General features: G+C 42.7%; 2 protein-coding genes across 4 annotated transcripts in view; one reads left to right on the forward strand and one right to left on the reverse strand.

Annotated features, from left to right (window-relative positions):
- The window catches only part of LOC139267429 (zinc finger CCCH domain-containing protein 6), a 66913-nt gene extending 56308 nt beyond the window's left edge, over positions 1-10605 (reverse strand). Inside the window, exon 1 of the mRNA XM_070885742.1 lies at positions 10143-10605. Within this exon, the coding sequence (XP_070741843.1) occupies positions 10143-10237 (95 nt within the window). The 5' untranslated portion in view covers positions 10238-10605. The remainder of the gene's footprint in view (positions 1-10142) is intronic.
- Positions 10606-10822: 217 nt separating this feature from the next.
- LOC139267431 (ADP-ribose glycohydrolase OARD1-like) overlaps positions 10823-20858 on the forward strand; it is a 45356-nt gene continuing 35320 nt past the window's right edge. For 2 of the 3 annotated variants that reach the window (XM_070885745.1, XM_070885746.1), the window contains exons 1-2: positions 10823-10924; positions 16167-16272. The gene's annotated coding sequence lies outside the window, so the exon portion shown is untranslated. The remainder of the gene's footprint in view (positions 10925-16166; positions 16273-20858) is intronic. The other variant, XM_070885747.1, reaches the window with a different exon arrangement.

Below are 20858 nucleotides of genomic sequence, written 5' to 3' on the forward strand. Positions count from 1 at the left end.
GCTTGCTCAAAGCGGTAAATTTTAGAGAGCCAAATGGATAAGTGGAGGAAATTCCTGAGTCTGGGACCTATGGTGGCTGAAATACAGCTGCCAACAATGGGGATAAAGGATCCACAAGAGGATGAAGTTGTCAGAACAGAGAGTTTGCGGGGCGGGAGGTCGTGGATGCAGAAATCAAGATTACAGATAAGGAGGTACAAGGGCATGGGGGCATTTGAGCACAAGGATGAGAATTTTCAATGAGACATTGGGGGACCCAATACAGATCAGCAAGGATAGGGTTAATATGTGAACAGGACCGATTGGACACGGGTAGTAAAGTTTTCTTTGAGCTGAAATTGAGAGTATGGAGGATGAGAAGCAAAACTTGAAATGGAGTTCCAGATAGAATAATGGAGGCTAAGAGTCATTTGAGAGCCAGATTAACAAATGTCGTTGCTTTGATCAGTCTAAAGGTCATCTAGATTGATGACCTAAAGTAGGCAGAATGGTCTCTTCCTCTGCCATACTTTGCTCTGACAACTGGAAGGAAAATATAAAAAACAATGAGAAAATAGGAAAAAGAATGCGAGGGGCAAGGGATGAAGGCAGCTGTAAAGAGCCTTAATTTCAAGCAAAAAAGGACTACAGTACAGAAGATTTATCAGGTCAGGAGGGGAAAATTTTTAAAAATGTTTATCTGTTCTAATCTGTGTTTCAAATGTCACCAATGTGCACTTTAGTGATTCCATAAAACAAATATCCAAAAAACACTTTTACCAGGGGAGTTCCGATTGGTGGTTTGATTGGTTACTGAACATTGGAAATTAAATCGTATTTATTGTAACATGGTTAATCATAAGCAATGAAATATAGTGTAATTTGGGGAATACTAGTTTGTTTAAAATTGTTACATACTTAGAAAGTACATTCCAATGTTGTATCAGTTGAAACGCATATGCTTTATGCGGAGCTCATTCATGGTAAACGAGCCAAAGGAGGACAGCGAAAACGTTATAAGGACACCCTCAAAGCCTCGCTGGTAAAGTACGACATCACCACCGACACCTGGAAGACCCTGGCCGAAGACCGCCCGAGGTGGAGAAAGTGCATTAGGAGGGCGTTGAGCTCTTCGAGTCTCAACGCAAAGAGCACGAAGAGGCCAAGTGCAGACAGCGGAAGGAGCGCGCGGCAAACCAGCCCCACCGACCCCTTCCCTCGACAAATGTCTGTCCCACCTGTAACAGGGTCTGTGGCTCTCGTATTGGACTGTTCAGCCATCAAAGAACTCACTTTAGGAGTGGAAGCAAGTCTTCCTCGGTTCCGAGGGACTGCCTATGATGATGAGTTGAAACTGAACTTATGAAAAGGTGACGTGTGCTGCAAAACAGAACATGCAAATATATAGTAATATAGACACACACAGGCAATGAGGTGTATGAAGGAACTGCTTGTGACGATGAGCTTACATCATATGCTTGTGCATCAGAATGGCTACTGAAGTCAAGTATTTCTTGTGGCCTGACACACCCAAGTATTTCTTGTGGCCTGAAAAATTTGAAGCATATAGCTTCAAAATTAAAATGGCTTTCATAGTAGAATCACAATTTAGGTAAGTAGTCAAAACAAAAATATACCAATTCGTCATTCTTCAGGCTAATAATTCAAGTGACCAAAAGTCGCAACAAATTTACTTCAAAGTTCGAGGTTTGTGTTTAATTTTCCTTAAAATGTTAAGAAAATGAGCATCTTTCAAAAGCTTTACTATACCAACCTTCAACAATTTACTGACAAAAATATTTGGTATACTGCACCCCTAGAGCTAAATTGGAATTGCATAAATACAACTAAAAGCAAACAATACTGAACAATTATCATTGGGCCAGTGCATCTGCTACTTGCTAGCACACACAGCATGAATGCAAGCTACTACTCTTCCAGGTTGCACAAGCTACAATATCAACATTTCCATTCTGTCAACACTTCTGAGCAGGTCAATAGTACAATGATGAAAAAACAAGCCATCATTTTGCAACTGCTGTTTCAGAAACTAAATCTATAAACAATATACAACTAAAATATTTTGGCTGTTGTTCATTTATTATGGTAACTCCTCAATAGAATGTTTATTGGGTCAAGCAAGACTCACAGTAGGGCTCCCTATCCCGTGAAATTCAACTATTTAAAATAGTGAATGGTTTGAATGCAGAGTGCCAATTTGCATCTTATTTTGTGCTTGCAATCCTTTCACTGCTACAATTTTGTACTGTATTTGTTAAGATCCACCCATCTCAATTTCCTCTATTCATGAAAGTACAGATTCATGTTGGGCTACCGTTCCAGATGTGTTGGCTACTTTCCAGTATCTTTTCAAGTAGCCTCTCTTCACGAGCCTCAAAAGTGATTTTTGGCAGATTAGTCATCAATGGGGGCAAGGGTATGGGAGGTACTGATTCCAAACAATCCTGTTCTGTCCTGAAAAGTCCAAAGATACCAATTACGAGTAGGGATATTAGCAATAACAATCAGGAGCAGGAAATAATTTCTCCCTTCTCCAGGTTAGGAACACTGAGACCAACTGTAGCCTCCTGAAGAATCACCCAGCTGAGCTCAACCAATAACCTACAGCACCTTTAACATAGTAAACCATCCCAAGGCGCTTCACAGGAGTGCTATCAAACACAATTTGACACAGAGCCACATAAGGAGGTATTAGGGCAGATGAGATCAAAGAGGTAGGTTTTAAGGAGCGTCTCAAAGGAGGAGAGGTAGAGAGGCTAAGAGGTTTAGGGAAGAAATTCCAAAGCTTAGGGCCTTGGCAGCTGAAGGCATGGCCGCCAATGGTTGAGTGATTAAAATAGGGAACAGACTAGATACTGAACCTAGGACTTTCTAGTCTCTATAGCTTAGTTCCACACTGGGCAATGATTTATCAAATGAGTCAATGGGCAACATGCTGCATTTCTTTTCATCCAACTTACTGCCGTTTGCATTTTAGATTAACATTTTCAATTGGTCAGTATAGCGACAAAGGAATCCTGAGGTAAACTTTGCTAAAAACACACAAATCAAAATGTTTATGACCTTACTATGTGTTGAAGAATTAAAAGCATAGAAGCACATATGTGATCAGCTATTTTCCACATGGGCAGCCAAGAAATGTAGGCAAGTGCTCCTGAAAACTTGCAGTCTTGATTCCACTCCCCTGGCAGCACATCACACAAAGGCAGGTGGAACAAGCTCATTACTGCACTCATTAATATACTCAACCTGGAGAAAGCATAAAAGCCACAGGGATTTGGGTAGGTTGATATTTTGATGAAAATTCTGGGTTTATCAAGACAATGTCAGTGGTGCTGGGTTATACATTCCACACTTTTGATATCTTGTATGCAAATAGAGCAATCCCAGGCCAGGTACAGCATGGGACAGGTGTAAAATAAAGCTGCAACCTGCTACCACCGTGTACCTTAACCTCAGGTTTAAAGTGACATCCTGTACTGAATAAAGATTCATTTTCATTTAGCACACCATCCAACAGTCTGAGTTTGCTCACTTAATGTCAAGTTGCACAGTCCTGGATGATTACCCCACCACCAGCTCTGAAACTGAAGGTAAAAACTGCATTTTTAAAAGGGAACTTACAATCTTTTTAATCATTATACATAAATTGAGTGCAAATAGTGGATTTTAACTGAGGCCATCAGGGCAGTACCATGGAAATGATTGACATTATTCGGAAGAAAAGGGAAGCTACTAAACAAAAGACTAAACGGAACATCTCAACAAGAGCGGGCCATGAACATTGTCAGCATGCATGAACAGACCACGAGCAGAATCCTATGCTTGGTTGGGCAATATTAATGCATGTGGTAATACCATATACTAAAATTTTGTGCCTAAACTTGGGTGGAGCTAAGCTGAAGTCCACCCATGCTGACAAGTGGTGGGAGCCCCATTTCTGCAAATACATAAGTATTGTGCTAATGACTATACTCATTTCAATTTAGACTGAATTATACAAAAATCTTTTAAAACCATGAATTACAGCTCTAGCTAAACATTAGGGACCAGGTTTGTAAATAGATAAATGGTCAGGAAAGAAAAGTTTTCAAAATTACTGTTTTGCTGCACTCTAGAGATGGCATATTAAGACCTATCTAGCGTCATCGCACCATTGATTTTTCTTTAAAGATTATACTTAACAAAATTTTGTATTGCCTGCCCCCCTTTAATTTATTAAGCGCTGGTGTAGTGTATGCACAAGCTTGGAGGAATTACTGAAATCCATAAGAGAAAGTTTAATATTGGCAGTTATTGCCATTAACTCATCATGTAACATCATCAATGTATTTAACTCTCTTGCACTAATGGGTATAGCAATTCCTCCAAGCCAGATCCTCGTGCCAATGGTATACCCTACTGAAACAGCAAGGCTGGGGAATGTCAACAAGACGTTTTTGCAAACACTTACTTTTTAGAAGTCACAAATTCATTCAAGACTACCTCTGTTGGAAATTTGCACGACAGAACTATATTGTCTAAAGGGCAACAATGGTTCATTTCAAGTTATCCAGACTAATTAGAGGTATACAAGTGCATCTCATGGTGACTCTTCCTCTTTCTGCACTGGTTACTATCCACTAAGGGGAATTATGGAAAAGAAACCACATCCTATCATAACATAAGCAGGAGTAAGCCATTTGGCCCCTCGAGCCTGCTTCGCCATTCAATAAGATCATGGACTCAGCTCCACTTCCCTGCACGCTCCCCATAGCCCTTTACTCCCTTATTGCTCAAACATCTGTCTATTTCCACCTTAAAAGATTCAATGACCCAGCCTCCACAGCTCTCTGGGGCAGAGAAATCCATAGAGTTAGAACCCTCAGAAATTTCTCCTCATCTCAGTTTTAAATGGGCGGTCCCTTATTCTAAGACTATGTACCCTACTTTTAGTTTCCCAAGTGGAAATATCCTCTCTGCATCCATCTTGTCGAGCCCCCTCATTGTCTTATGTTTCGATAAGATCACTTCATTCTTCTAAACTCCAATGTGTATAGGCCCAACTCATCCTCCTAAGTCAACACCCTCATCTCCAGAATCAACCTAGTGAACCTTCTCTGAACAGCCTCCAATGCAAGTATTATCCTTCCTTAAATAGAGACCAAAACTGTACGCAGTACTCCAGGTGTCGCCTCACAAATACCCTGTACAGTTCTGGCAGGACTTCTCTGCTTGTTGGTCTTTTTGCAAGGAGGATAGAGTATAAACTCTATCCTCCTTGCAATAAAGACCAACATTCCATTTGCCTTCCTGATTACTTGCTGTATCTGCATACTCACTTTTTGTGTTTCATGCACAAGGATCCTCAGGCCTCTCTGTACTGCAGCACTTTGCAATTTTTCTCCATTTAAATTATAATTTTTTTTCCTATTATTTGTCAAAGTGGATAACCTCACATTTTCCCACATTATACTCCATCTGCCAATGTTTTGCTCACTCACTGAGCCTATCTATATCACTTTGCAGGTTTTTGTGACCTCCTCACAATTTGCTTTCCCACCCATCTTTGTATCAGCAAACTTCACTACATTACATAAGAAATAGGAGCAGGAGTAGGCCATACGGCCCCTCGAGCCTGCTCCGCCATTTAATAGAAACATAGAAAATAGGTGCAGGAGTAGGCCATTCGGCCCTTCTAGCCTGCACCGCCATTCAATGAGTTCATGGCTGAACATTCAACTTCAGTACCCCATTCCTGCTTTCTCGCCATACCCCTTGATCCCCCTAGTAGTAAGGACCTCATCTAACTCCTTTTTGAATATATTTAGTGAATTGGCCTCAACAACTTTCTGTGGTAGAGAATTCCACAGGTTCACCACTCTCTGGGTGAAGAAGTTCCTCCGCATCTCGGTCCTAAGACTGTGACCTCTGGTTCTGGACTTCCCCAACATTGGGAACATTCTTCCTGCATCTAACCTGTCTAACCCCGTCAGAATTTTAAATGTTTCTATGAGGTCCCCTCTCATTCTTCTGAACTCCAGTGAATACAAGCCCAGTTGATCCAGTCTTTCTTGATAGGTCAGTCCCGCCATCCCGGGAATCAGTCTGGTGAACCTTCGCTGCACTCCCTCAATAGCAAGAATGTCCTTCCTCAGGTTAGGAGACCAAAACTGTACACAATACTCCAGGTGTGGCCTCACCAATGCCCTGTACAACTGTAGCAACACCTCCCTGCCCCTGTACTCAAATCCCCTTGCTATGAAGGCCAACATGCCATTTGCTTTCTTAACCGCCTGCTGCACCTGCATGCCAACCTTCAATGACTGATGTACCATGACACCCAGGTCTCTTTGCACCTCCCCTTTTCCTAATCTGTCACCATTCAGATAATAGTCTGTTTCTCTGTTTTTACCACCAAAGTGGATAACCTCACATTTATCCACATTATACTTCATCTGCCATGCATTTGCCCACTCACCTAACCTATCCAAGTCGCTCTGCAGCCTCACAGCATCCTCCTCGCAGCTCACACTGCCACCCAACTTAGTGTCATCCGCAAATTTGGAGATACTACATTTAATCCCCTCATCTAAATCATTAATGTACAGTGTAAACAGCTGGGGCCCCAGCACAGAACCTTGCAGTGCCCCATGGCTGATCTGATCATGGACTCAACTCCACTTCCCCGCCTGCTCCCCATAACCCCTTTTCGTTTAAGAAACTGTCTATTTCTGTCTTAAATTTATTCATTGTCCCAGCTTCCACAGCTCTGAGGCAGCGAATTCCATAGATTAACAACCCTGTGAGAGAAGAAATTTCTCACCTGTTTTAAATAGGCCCCTTATTCTAATATCATGCCCTCCCTCTAGTTCTCGTGTCCCTCATCAGTGGAAACCTCCTCTCTGCATCCACCTTGTCAAGCCCCCTCATAATCTTATACGTTTCGATAAGATCACCTCTCATTCTGCTGAATTCCAATGAGTAGAGACCCAACTTACTCAACCTTTCCTCATAAGTCAACCCCTCATCCCCAGAATCAACCTAGTGAACCTTCTCTGAACTGCCTCCAAAGCAAGTCTATCCTTTCATAAATATGGAAACCAAAACTGCACGCAGTATTCCAGGTGTGCCCTCATCAATACCTTATATAGCTGTAGCACAACTTCCCTGCTTTTATACTCCAATCCTTTTGCAATAACTCAGTCCCTTCATTCAAGTCATTAATATAGATTGTAAATAATTGAGGACCCAGCACCGATTCCTGCGGCACCCCACTAGTCACTGTTTGCCAACTGGAAAATGACCCATTTATCCCAACTTTCTGTTTTCTGTTAGTTAGCCAATCCTCTATCCATGCTAATATATTACCCCCAACCCCGTGAGCTTTTATCTTGTGCAGTAACCTTTTATGTGCCGCCTTATCGAATGCCTTCTGGAAATCCAAATCCATCACATCCACTGGTTCCCCCTTATCCATCCTGCTCATTACATCCTCAAAGAACTCCAGCAAATTTATCAAACACGATTTCCCTTTCATAAAATCATGCTGACTCTGCTTGATTGAATCATGCTTTACTAAATGTCCTGCTACTGCTTCCTTAATAATGGACTCAATGGTACAACACACTCAGACTCCAGTGTGCTCCACTGCTAGTTCACTCTAAACACAAGCACAATTTAAGACATTGATGCCAGTGAAGACCTAGCAATAAACCCATGACATTACAATTTAAAATCCAAAGGCGTAGCATTTCCCAGACATCCCTACAGTAGATCTGTATTTAAATCACAATGGTTCCAAAGCATTTTCGATATGTAATAGATGTCTACTTTAGATTGAACATGATTATCTAACAGGAAATTCTAGCTACTTTCAACCCATAATAGACTATAATAGGGAATGACCAGAATAGCTAGCATCAGCATAGACTCAATAGACTGACTGAACTTCTTATGTGCTTATGTCTATGATCCCAATTCAATAAGCAATGGCTTCCTACCACATGCCCACCAACAATTTGGCCACAAAAATGAGGAAATATGTTGATAAGAGAAAATGATCTCCCAAATTACCTTTACTCCCACTTAACATTTCTGTGAGGCGGAATGACATTGACTACATAAAATCTGATGGGTTGCTTCCTCTAAGTGAAACATTTGCAAAGAATTATGAGCATTTGCTACATTGAGTACTGATGACACTTCAGAAAAAGAGCTTAAAAATGTTGTTTTTACCTTTGGGATATGGGCAAAAATCATATTTATTTCCCATCCCTAACAATCTTGACAAACAAGTGGCTTGCTATGCCATCTCAGAGGGCATTAAGATTCAAATGCAATGTGGGACTGGAGTCATGTGCAAGCCAGACATAGGGATGGCATGTTCCCTTTCTCTTCGGACTTCAGTGAACCAGTTGGGTTTTTAATAATGATCTGGCAGTTTTTGTGATCATATTTTTGATGCTAGAAATTACTCGATGTCAAATCCAATTCCATAACTTATCATGGTGGAATTTGAACTTTTGACTTCTGGTTGAGAGTTCAAATCCCAATATGGCAAGTTGTGAAACTGAATTATTGAGCACAACTGTGGGGGAAGTTATATTATCAGTGGATAATCAGATTCAAAGTACATTCACCATCAATACAGAATCTTTTTCAGCACCCCCTCACATCATTATATTCAGTAACAAGGAGTGCAGGCGAGACTCGCCATTTAATGATTTTAAAAAATAACTGAAAGTCACAAATTATGATTTTTTTAAGACCAAGTGTGCAAATGGTGAAACTGAAGTTAATTACAAATTTTGCCACAGATTCAAGATTTAATCAAAGTAAAAATTTAAATATCTACTGTCCTTACACATAGATAAATGGCCCATAATCAAATGAGACGAGAATCTCAAGTTTAAATCCATTTACAGGCTGCGATACAGCTGTAGTGAAGCTATACTGTTCCATCATTAATCCATTGGGAAAATATTTAGTATTTCAAATCTATACCCAATGTAAAAAAAGCTCATTGAACTTCATATTTGTCTTCACATATGGGGGAGGGGACAAGGGAGGGCGAGAGAAACTAAATTACTTTGTGACTACATTGCCAAGGTCCCAATAGCCTGCACTAACGTATTAATCAAATACAAAGTGATGTACTGAATAGTGTCAGTATCAAACAACTGCCAAGTGCATACAGTACAGGGAATGTTTAAAAGCAAAGATCACCTGCAAATATATTTAAACAAATAACACTTATTATTTTCAAGAATAAAATAAATGTAAAAAGTTACATTTTCGGCAACGTGCTGGTTGATCTATTGTTGCTTGTTGAGCTTAATTTTCCTTTACATTAACAACGAACGTTACCAAATGTTCTTGTTTTTGTAGCTCCTATAAATAGTCCCGTGACAAGTTTATGTAACAAGTCCGGGTGTAAACATTGTATTAGAATTTGAAGATTAATCAAGGTGAAAGTAGAATCGTTTTGGTTTTCCGATTTTTAAAAAAAATCCACGTGACGGTGCTTGTTTTTTTTGCAATTAGCTTTTGGAGAGGGACTTCTTTGTTCTGTGCTCATGGGTATTTCTGTGGTGGCAACAAACTGAACGTTAACATGTCGGGTCACACCATTGATTTACATAAAGGTTCGCTGCCAAAATGGAGGATATAATCCGGTGAGTCGGCATGAAACCGGATCCACCCCAGGCTCCCCGACTTCGAGAGGTTGCACGGACCCAAAATAGACAAAACATTCAATCTCGCTACTACATATAAAATCAAATGGTTGCCTAAGTAAATAAAATGTTTGCTCCCCATTTTGATAAAACTTACAATGAGCGGTGTCTTTTTTTTTAAAAAAAATGGACAAATGAATATTTTTAGTTTTTTTTTTAAAGCCAAGCATGCACAAGTTTCAACTGTTTATATTATATTTGGACAGAAAAAAAGCCCTAGCCAGCAAACATTTACTGTACAGAGAGAAATACAAACTGTATAGTATTCACCTCCCATGAACTGACTTTTTTTTTTCCCCCGGAAAATAAAGTTAAAATTAAAACAGGTAGAGAGAGAGAGAGAGAAAGAGAGAAAGAGAATGGCAATGTTAAAACTTATTTTAAAAATAATTTCAGAATGGTTGATATATAAGAATGTTACTCGACCTTTCGTCCCCTGCAAGCTCAGATTCTGTCATGTTTAGAACATCATTTTTGTCAACTGGGGTTGGGGGATTGGAGAAAAGGCTTTCAAAAGCCATTTTTCCCCCACACAACAGTACAAGACTGAGAGAGAGAGAGTCTCACTGAGACGTTGCTGGTGTGACTGTTGATAAAAAAATAAATAAATAAATATCTCACGATAAATTTGATGAGAGAACAGTATTTTTTCTTTTTTTTTAAGAAAAAAACACAAGAGCGTTCAATCTTACGCGAGTTCTTATTTGGTTAAACTGTTTGCGTATTGGTTCTAAAGAGTTTGATACCCCTCTTTTTCCGCCGGTTTTGTTCTTGGTGATTTTGGTTGGCGAGAGCAAAAAAAAAAGGAAAATTTTCACACGCTGTGGTTATTCCTCACAAACATGGCGCTCGATGCTTTCTAGTGCAGCGACGGTGACAGGGTTCTCTACCGATTTTACACAGAGGAAACGAATGAGCCCTCGCACCCAGCCTCAACCTAACCTAACAGCCTCGGGGCGCCGCCCCCCTACCACTCCCATTGGATGCCTGGGCATGATGGGCGCCACCCTCGCCGACCGTAAATAGAGCGGCCGCTCATTGCTGATTGGCGGGGTAGTGTGTCAATCTAGCGAAGGCGGATGGGGCAGTTCCGGTAGCAGGTTCGGTTGAGGAGATTGGACGGACGCTTCTGGAAGAAGGGGGGAAAAAAAAGGGCGCGCGCACGCAGAGGGCGGATGGATATTTGCGAGAGTGCTGTGGTGATCTAGGTAGGTGGGTGGGGTTAATGCAATTTAATCATCCTTTTAGTCATCCGTGCAATTACATTTTTCTTTCAAATTTGTTTCTTGCTAAAGAAAGGATGGTTTGTCGGCGATCACAAGATTTTTGCTTTTTCACATTGAGAGCGACAAAAGTTGGGTGCAACAATTTAGCCCGAAAGAACATTCGAGATAATCTGACAAAATGGCGCCTACAGGAAATGGTGGGAGTCCAGAGGGGGACATTTTTAATGTACAACCATTTACCGTCAAAACTGAGCAGTACGGAACCAAGTGTAACCCTTTACTGAGGTTTAGGGAAAGCCCATGGGTAGACAGTTCTTTGAGATAATATGCAAAAAATATTTCTCGTGTAAATGGTGTTTTCTTACAAGATAATAAATTTGTAATGATAAAGGGAATAAATAATGACAAAAGAATGTTCATTTCAAAAGCATACTGAAATTTGGCTGAAAATAAGATGTGGAGGATACTTATCATTCAGAGAATACAGACAATGGTAGATCATTTATTAGTCCTCAAAATATTAACGTTTTTGTTTTTCTTTATCCTCGAATATAAAAAATAGGAGTAGGCCATTTGGCCCCTTGAGCCTACTCCCCATTTAGTAAGATCATGGCTGATCTGGTCATGGACTCTGCTCCACTTCCCTTGACTCCCTTATCGCTCAAAAATCTGTGGAAGGCATTAGAAACATAGAAAATAGGAGTAGGCCATTCGGCCCTTCTAGCCTGCACTGCCATTCAATGAGTTCATGGCTGAACATGCAACTTCAGTACCCCATTCCTGCTTTCTCACCATACCTCTTGACCCCCCGAGTAGTAAGGAGTTCATCCAACTCCTTTTTGAATATATTTAGTGAATTGGCCTCAACAACTTTCTGTGGTAGAGAATTCCACAGGTTCACCACTCTCTGGGTGAAGAAATTCCTCCTCATCTCGGTCCTAAATGGCTTACCCCTTATCCTTAGACTGTGTCCCCTGGTTCTGGACTTCCCCAACATTGGGAACATTCTTCCTGCATCTAACCTGTCTAACCCCGTCAGAATTTTAAACGTTTCTATGAGGTCCCCTCTCATTCTTCTGAACTCCAGTGAATACAAGCCCAGTTGATCCAGTCTTTCTTGATAGGTCAGTCCCACCATCCCGGGAATCAGTCTGGTGAACCTTCGCTGCACTCCCTCAATAGCAAGAATGTCCTTCCTCAAGTTAGGAGACCAAAACTGTACACAATACTCCAGGTGTGGCCTCACCAAGGCCCTGTACAACTGTAGCAACACCTCCCTGCCCCTGTACTCAAATCTCCTCGCTATGAAGGCCAACATGCCATTTGCTTTCTTAACCGCCTGCTGTACTTGCATGCCAACCTTCAATGACTGATGTACCATGACACCCAGGTCTTGTTGCACCTCCCCTTTTCCTAATCTGTCACCATTCAGATAATAGTCTGTCTCTTTGTTTTTACCACCAAAGTGGATAACCTCACATTTATCCACATTATACTTCATCTGCCATGCATTTGCCCACTCACCTAACCTATCCAAGTCGCTCTGCAGCCTCATAGCATCCTCCTCGCAGCTCACACTGCCACCCAACTTAGTGTCATCCACAAATTTGGAGATACTACATTTAATCCCCTCGTCAAAATCATTAATGTACAGTGTAAACAGCTGGGGCCCCAGCACAGAACCTTGCGGTACCCCACTAGTCACTGCCTGCCATTCTGAAAAGTCCCCATTTACTCCTACTCTTGGCTTCCTGTCTGACAACCAGTTCTCAATCCATGTCAGCACACTACCCCCAATCCCATGTGCTTTAACTTTGCACATTAATCCTTGTCGAAAGCCTTCTGAAAGTCCAAATATACCACATCAACTGGTTCTCCCTTGTCCATCTACTGGAAACATCCTCAAAAAATTCCAGAAGATTTGTCAAGCATGATTTCCCTTTCACAAATCCATGCTGACTTGGACCTATCATGTCACCTCTTTCCAAATGCACTGCTATGACATCCTTAATAATTCATTCCATCATTTTACCCACTACCGATGTCAGGCTGACTGGTCTATAATTCCCTGTTATCTCTCTCCCTCCTTTTTTAAAAAGTGGGGTTACATTGGCTACCCTCCACTCCATAGGAACTGATCCAGAGTCAATGGAATGTTGGAAAATGACTGTCAATGCATCCACTATTTCCAAGGCCACCTCCTTAAGTACTCTGGCATGCAGTCCATCAGGCCCTAGGGATTTATCGGTCTTCAATCCCATCAATTTCCCCAACACAATTTCCCGACTAATAAGGATTTCCCTCAGTTCCTCCTTACTAGACCCTCTGACCCCTTTTATATCCGGAAGGTTGTTTGTGTCCTCCTCAGTGAATACCGAACCAAAGTACTTGTTCAATTGGTCCGCCATTTCTTTGTTCCCCGTTATGACTTCCCCTGATTCTGACTGCAGGGGACCTACGTTTGTCTTTACTAACCTTTTTCTCTTTACATATCTGTAGAAACTTTTGCAATCCGTCTTACTGTTCCCTGCAAGCTTCTTCTCGTACTCCATTTTCCCTGCCCTAATCAAACCCTTTGTCCTCCTCTGCTGAGTTCTAAATCTCTCCCAGTCGCTGGGTTCGCTGCTATTTCTGGCCAATTTGTATGCCACTTCCTTGGCTTTAATATTATCCCTGATTTCCCTTGATAGCCACGGTTGAGCCACCTTCCCTTTTTTATTTTTACGCCAGACAGGAATGTACAATTGTTGTAGTTCATCCATGCGGTCTCTAAATGTCTGCCATTGCCCATCCACAGTCAACCCCTTAAGTATCATTCGCCAATCTATCCTAGCCAATTCATGCCTCATACCTTCAAAGTTACCCTTCTTTAAGTTCTGGACCATGGTCTCTGAATTAACTGTTTCATTCTCCATCCTAAAGTAGAATTCCACCATATTATGGTCACTCTTCCCCAAGGGGCCTCGCACAACGAGATTGCTAATTAATCCTCTCTCATTACACAACACGCAGTCTAAGATGGCCTCCCCCCGAGTTGGTTCCTCGACATATTGGTCGAGAAAACCATCCCTTATGCACTCCAGGAAATCCTCCTCAACCGTATTGCTTCCAGTTTGGTTAACCCAATATTTGTGCATATTAAAGTCATATTATAACTGCTGCACCTTTATTGCACGCACCCCAAATTTCCTGTTTGATGCCCTCCCCAACATCACTACTACTGTTTGGAGGTCTGTACACAACTTCCACTAACGTTTTTTGCCCTTTGGTGTTCTGCAGCTTGCCCCCCCCCCCCCCCCCCCCCCCCCGCATCTCTCGCCCCCCCCCCGCATCTCTCGCCCCCCCCGCATCTCTCGCCCCCCCCGCATCTCTCGCCCCCCCCGCATCTCTCGCCCCCCCCCGCATCTCTCGCCCCCCCCCGCATCTCTCGCCCCCCCCCGCATCTCTCGCCCCCCCCCGCATCTCTCGCCCCCCCCCGCATCTCTCCCCCCCCCCCCCGCATCTCTCCCCCCCCCCCCGCATCTCTCCGCCCCCCCCCGCATCTCTCGCCCCCCCCGCATCTCTCGCCCCCCCCGCTTGTTCCTCAGGCTACAAATTTTGCCTATTCTACAACCTGTTATTTTTCCTTATCCCTATTCTGCTACAATATTCTTTTAAAATTAATCCTTGCATCAATGCACCTTGAATTTTCAGTCTTATAAGCCTTGACTGTTCATCTCAGTTTCAAAAATGATCTTTTATTAACCACCTTCTACATTACAATAGGGTTGAAGATTAATTCAGTGCAGTACTGAGGGATTGCTGCACTGTCAGAGGTGCTGTCTCAGATGAGCCTTGAAACCAAGGCCTCTCTCTTTGCCCTCTCTGTTAGATATAAAATAATCCCAATGAAAGAAAATCAGGTGAGTTCACCCAGTGCTTTGGCCAACTTTACCCCTCAACTAACACAAGCAAAAAAAGATTATCTGTTCATTTATCTCATTGCTGCTTGTGGGACCTTGTAGTGTACAAATTGGCTGCCGCATTCCCCTGCATTACAACAGAGATTGTACTTCAAAAGTGTTTATTTGGTTATGAGGCCATTTAGGACATGACCGGTCGATGTCGTGTATTTGGATTTCCAGAAGGCATGCGACAAAGTGCCACATAAAAGGTCACCGGTTTGAGGGTAATATGTTCGCATAGATAGAGGATTGGCTAACTAACAGAAAACAGAGAGTCGGGTTGGCAAACTGTAACTAGTGGAGTGCCACAGAGATCAGTGCTGGGGTCTCAACTATTTACAATCTATATTAATGACTTGGATGAAGGAACCGAGTGTAATGTGGCCAAATTTGCTGATGATACAAAGATGGGTGGGAAAGCAAGTTGTGAAGAAGACGCAAAGAATCTGCAAAGGGATATAGACAGGCTAAGTGAGTAGGCAAAAATTTGGCAGATGGAGTATAATGTGGGAAAATGTGAGGTTATCCACTTTGGTAAGAAAAATAAAATAGCAAATTATTATTTAAATGGAGAGAGATTACAAAATGCTGCAGTACAGAGAGACCTGGGGGTCCTTGTACATGAAACACAAAAAATTAGCATGCAGGTACAGCAAGTAATTAGGGAGGCAAATGGAATGTTGGCCTTTATTGCAAGGGGGAATAGAGTATAAAAGTAGGGAAGTCTTGTTACAACTGTGCAGGGCATTGGTGAAACCACACCTGGAGTACAGTTTTGGTCTCCTTATTTAAGGAGGGATATACATGCATTGGAGGTAGTTCAGAGGAGGTTCACGAGGTTGATTCCTGAGATGAAGGGGTTGTCTTATGAAGAAAGGTTGGGCCTATATTCATTGAAGTTTAGAAGAATGAGAGGTGATCTTATTGAATCGTAAAAGATTCTGTGGGGGCTTGATGGTAGATGCAGAGAGGATGTTTCTCCTGATGGGGGAATCTAGAACTAGGGGGAATAGGGAGGTCTTAAATGAAGAAGAGTTAAACAGAGTGGTTTATTCAGGAATTTGGTAAGAGTGGGAATTCAGAGAAGAGGGGAGGATTAATTTAAAAATAGGTAAGTGATATTTCACAGAGGCAGCGGATCTGTGTGGGAGCAGCAGCGGGAGCTGATGAGGCTAAAAAGGCAAGGCTCAACAGGCAACATTTGAGAGGGACGTCAGAGTTTAAAAGTGATGTTGGTACAAGAAGTAGCTGATTGGTGAGTGTTTTTTGTCTCTCTTAAGTTAAGGCAGCTTAAAGGCAGTGGCGGCAAGCAGGTTGGTGACTGCGACGAAGTGGAACTGGGCAGCTACATTAGACGTCACAGGAAAGCAGGGAGGTGATTGGTTGGTGAGTTCTCCTTTCTTGCTTTTCTTAATTATTTAATCAACTGTTTTCTAAATAGCAGTAGTGTGTGTTTTACTAAGGGTTAGAATTCTGTGGCATTGGTGGGACTAAAAATAAAACTTAATTAAATACATTAAGATGTCAAGGCGGGTGATGTGTCAGTGCTGCAACATGTGGGAGCTGCTGGACCCCATTGAGGTCCACGGTGGCCACGTCTGCAGTAAGTGTCTTCAGCTCGAGGAACTTTGGCTCTGCATTGATGAGCTGGAGTCCGAGCTGCAAACACTGCGATACATCAGGGAGGGGAAGGGTTACCTGGACACTGTTCCAGGGGATAGTCACACCTCATAGGTTAACTAACTCAGATTTGGCTAGTGATCAAAGACAGGTGGGTGTGACTACAAGTCAGGAAGTTATGGGATCCAGGAGGTAGTGATGGAGGAGCCTCGGCCCTTGCTCTTATCCAACAGGTTCGAGACTCTTACTCCCTGTGTGGACGAGAGCATGGACTGCAAGGAGGATGAGCAAACTGACCTCCTGTGGTACAGGAGGCCATTCAAGCGGGGGGAGTAAAAAGAAACATTGTAGTAGTAGGGGACATTATCATTAAGAGGATAGATACAGTTCTCTGCAAGCTGTGAGCGTGAGTCCCGAAGGCTGTGTTGCCGGCCCCGGTGCCAGGATTAAGGACATCTCCTCGGAGCTGGAGAGGAACTTGGAGTGGGAGGGGATAAATCCAGTTGTCGTGGTCCACGTGGGTACGAATGACATAGATAGGACAGACAAGAAGGTTTTGTTAAGGGATTATGAGCAGCTAGGGGCCAAATTAGAAAGCAGAACCACAAAGGTAATTCTGCAAATTTACATAGGTTACATAAGATCAGAGAGCTAAATTCGTGGCTCAAAGACTGGTGTGGGAGAAATGGGTTTTGGTTCCTGGGGCACTGGCACCAGTACTGGGCTAAGGGAGCTGCTCCGTCGGGACTCCACTTGGAACGTGCTGGGGCTAGGCTCCTGGCGAACTGAATAACTAGGGCTGCAGAGAGAGCTTTAAACTAATTAGTGGGGGGGAGGGTTCAGGTGAGCAGAAACAATGGGGAACAAAGAAATGGCAGACGAATTGAACAAATATTTTGGTTCTGTCTTCACAAAGGAAGACACAAATAATCTTTCGGAAATACTGGAGGAACGAGGGTCTAGCGAGAAGGAGGAACTGAAGGAAATCCTTATTAGTCAGGAAATTGTGTTCGGAAAATTGATGGGATTGAAGGCTGATTAAATCCCCAGGGCCTGATAGTCTGCATCCCAGAGTACTTAAGGAAGTGGCCCTAGAAATAGTAGACGCATTGGTGGTCATTTTCCAACATTCTATAGACTCTGGATCAGTTCCTATGGATTGGAGGGTAGCTAATGTAACCCCACTTTTTTTTTTAAAAAAGGAGGGAGAGAGAAAACACGGAATTATAGACCGGTTAGCCTGACATCGGTAGTGGGGAAAATGTTGGAATCAATTATTAAAGACGTAATAGCAGTGCATTTGGAAAGCAGTGACAGGATCAGTCCAAGTCAGCATGGATTTATAAAGGGAAATCATACTTGACAAATCTTCTAGAACTTTTTGAAGATGTAACTAGTAGAGTGGACAAGGGAGAACCAGTGGATGTGGTGTATTTGGACTTTCAAAAGGATTTTGACAAGGTCCCACACAATAGATTGATGTGCAAAATTAAAGCACATGGTATTGGAGGTAATGTATTGACATGGATAAAGAACTGGTTGGCAGACAGGAAGCAAAAAGTAGGAATAAACAGGTCCTTTTCAGAATAGCAGGCAGTGACTAGTGGGCTACTGCAAGGTTCAGTGCTGGGACCCCAGCTATTTACAATATACATTAATGATTTGGACGAAGGAATTGAATGTAATATCTCTAAGTTTGCAGATGACACTAAGCTGGGTGGCAGTGTGAGCTGTGAGGGGGATTCTAAGAGGCTGCAGGGTGACTTGGACAGGTTAGGTGAGTGGGCAACTGCATGGCAGATGCAGTATAATGTAGATAAATGTGAGGTTATCCACTTTGGTGGCAAAAACAGGGAGGTGGAATATTATCTGAATGGCGGCAGATTAGGAAAAGGGGAGGTGCAATGAGACCTGGGTGTCATGGTACATCAGTCATTGAAAGTTGGCATGCAGGTACAGCAGGCGGTGAAGAAGGCAAATGGCATGTTGGCCTTCATAGCTAGGGAATTTGAGTATAGGAGCAGGGAGGTCATTCTACAATTGTACAGGGCCTTGGTGAGGCCTTACCTTGAATATTGTGTACAGTTTTGGTATCTTAATCTTAGGAAGGACATTCTTGCTATTGAGGGAGTGCAGCAAAGGTTCACCATACTGATTCCCGGGATGGCAGGACTGACATATGAAGAAAGACTAGATCGACTAGGCTTATATTCACTGGAATTTAGAAGAATGAGAGAGGATCTCATCGAAACATATAAAATTCTGACGGGATTGGACAGGTTAGATGCAGGAAGAATGTTCCTGATGTTGGGGAAGTCCAGAACCAGGGATCACAGTCTAAGGATAAAGGGTAAGCCATTTAGGACTGAGATGAGGAGAAACTTCTTCACGCAGAGAATTGTGAACCTGTGGAATTCTCTACCACAAAAAGTTGTTGATGCCAGTTCGTTAGATATATTCAAAAGGGAGTTAGATGTGGCCCTTATGGCTAAAGGGATCAAGGGGTATGGAGAGAAAGCAGGAATGGGGTACTAAAGTTGCATATTCAGCCATGATATTGAATGGTGGTGCAGGCCCGAAGGGTAGAATGGCACCTATTTTCTATGTTTCTATGAAGCCTCAAAGCTTAAAGAACAAGGTGAAGGCAATAGAACAGGGTAGCATTGGGGGAAACGAAAACCAGAGCGTGACAGGAAGGGACAGAATCTATAAACATAAGAGAGTATCAGGAACTGGGGCCATGGCAGGAGAAAATGGTAACAAAACACATTTGAAAGCTCTTTACCTGAATGCACGCAGCATTTGTAACAAATTAGATCAGTTGTCGGCACAAATAGTTACAAATGGGTATGATCTGGTAGCCATAACAGAGACCTGTTTGCAAGGTGACCAAGACTGGGAACTAAACATTCAGGGGTACTTGACAATTCGGAAGGATAGACCAAAGGAAAAGGAGGTGGGGTAGCTCTGTTGATAAAGGATGGAATCACTGCAATAGTGAGAAATGATATTGGCTCAAAGATTAGGATGTTGAAACAGTTTGGGTGGAGATGAGGAATAATAAGGGGAAAAAGTCACTGGTGGGCATAGTCTATAGACTCCCGAACATTACCAACTCTGTTGGTCGGAGCATAAACCAAGAAATAATGGGGGCTTGTAAAAAGGGAACAGCAATAATCATGGGTGATTTTAACCTCCATATTGATTGGACAAATCAAATTGGTAAGGGTAGCCTTGAGGAAGAGTTCATAGAGTGCATAAGGGACGGGTTCCTTGAGCAGTATGTAATGGAACCAACCGAGGGGAGGCTATCTTAGATCTGGTCCTGTGTAATGAGACAGGATTAATAAACAGTGGCCTTCGAGCACCATCGGAGCAGGCCGGGGAGCGGAAGGAGTAGCGTGGCGGCATGCCACTGCAAGGTACAGCACGAGCTGGTGCAGGAGAGGGACGTCAGCAAGATCCAGGTCGGTGATTGGAGCGTGGACAGGCACTGCAGGAGCGGAGAGGTTGGGGCGAAGGCGTGGCAGGAGATTGTAGTGTGACGTGATCGGGGCCAGGAGAGGTGCGAGTTCAGGGCCCAAAAGAGGCCAGGGCCCAGGGGCAGCACGGGTCAGCTCACACTGCGATATGTGTGCACACTAAGTCCATGCAGCAAAGCTGGTTAATCCTTGCCACAGGACCAAGTCCTCGCTCTGTCAAGCCCGTGTGGTGGCTGATGTGCAACAGTCACTATACATTAAAAAAATCCATGCACAGGCATCTTCCTGTGCATGGATTTCAAGATTTAGTCGGAACCTGGAATGTTAGGTCCTTCATTGAAACACCTGTGAACTTTTTGATGTGGAAGCAAGTCATCCTCGATTCGAGGGACTGCCTATGATGATGACATTTAAGGAGATATTTCATAACTCAAGAAAAATATATTTCAGTGAGGAGGAAAGGGTGTAAAAGAAAAGATAGCCATCCGTGGCTAACTAAAGAAATAAAGGATGGTATCCAATTAAAAACAAGGGCATACAAAGTGGCCAAAACTAGTGGAAGGACAGAAGATTGGGAAGATTTTAAAAGCCAACAAAGAATGATTAAAAAAATGATTAAGGGAAGACAGACTATGAAAGTAAACTAGCACGAAATATAAAAACAGATAGCAAGAGTCTCTACAGGTATATAAAAAGGAAAAGAGTAAATGTTGGTACCTTAGAGGACGAGACCGGGAAATTAGTGATGGGGAACATGGAGATGGCAGAAACTCTGAACAAATATTTTGTATCAGTCTTTACGGTAGAGGACACTAAAAATATCCCAACAGTGGATAGTCAAAGGACCTATATTATAGGCGGAGTGGGAGG

This window comes from Pristiophorus japonicus, chromosome 7 (genome assembly GCF_044704955.1).
Source record: "Pristiophorus japonicus isolate sPriJap1 chromosome 7, sPriJap1.hap1, whole genome shotgun sequence".
Taxonomy (NCBI): domain Eukaryota; kingdom Metazoa; phylum Chordata; class Chondrichthyes; family Pristiophoridae; genus Pristiophorus; species Pristiophorus japonicus.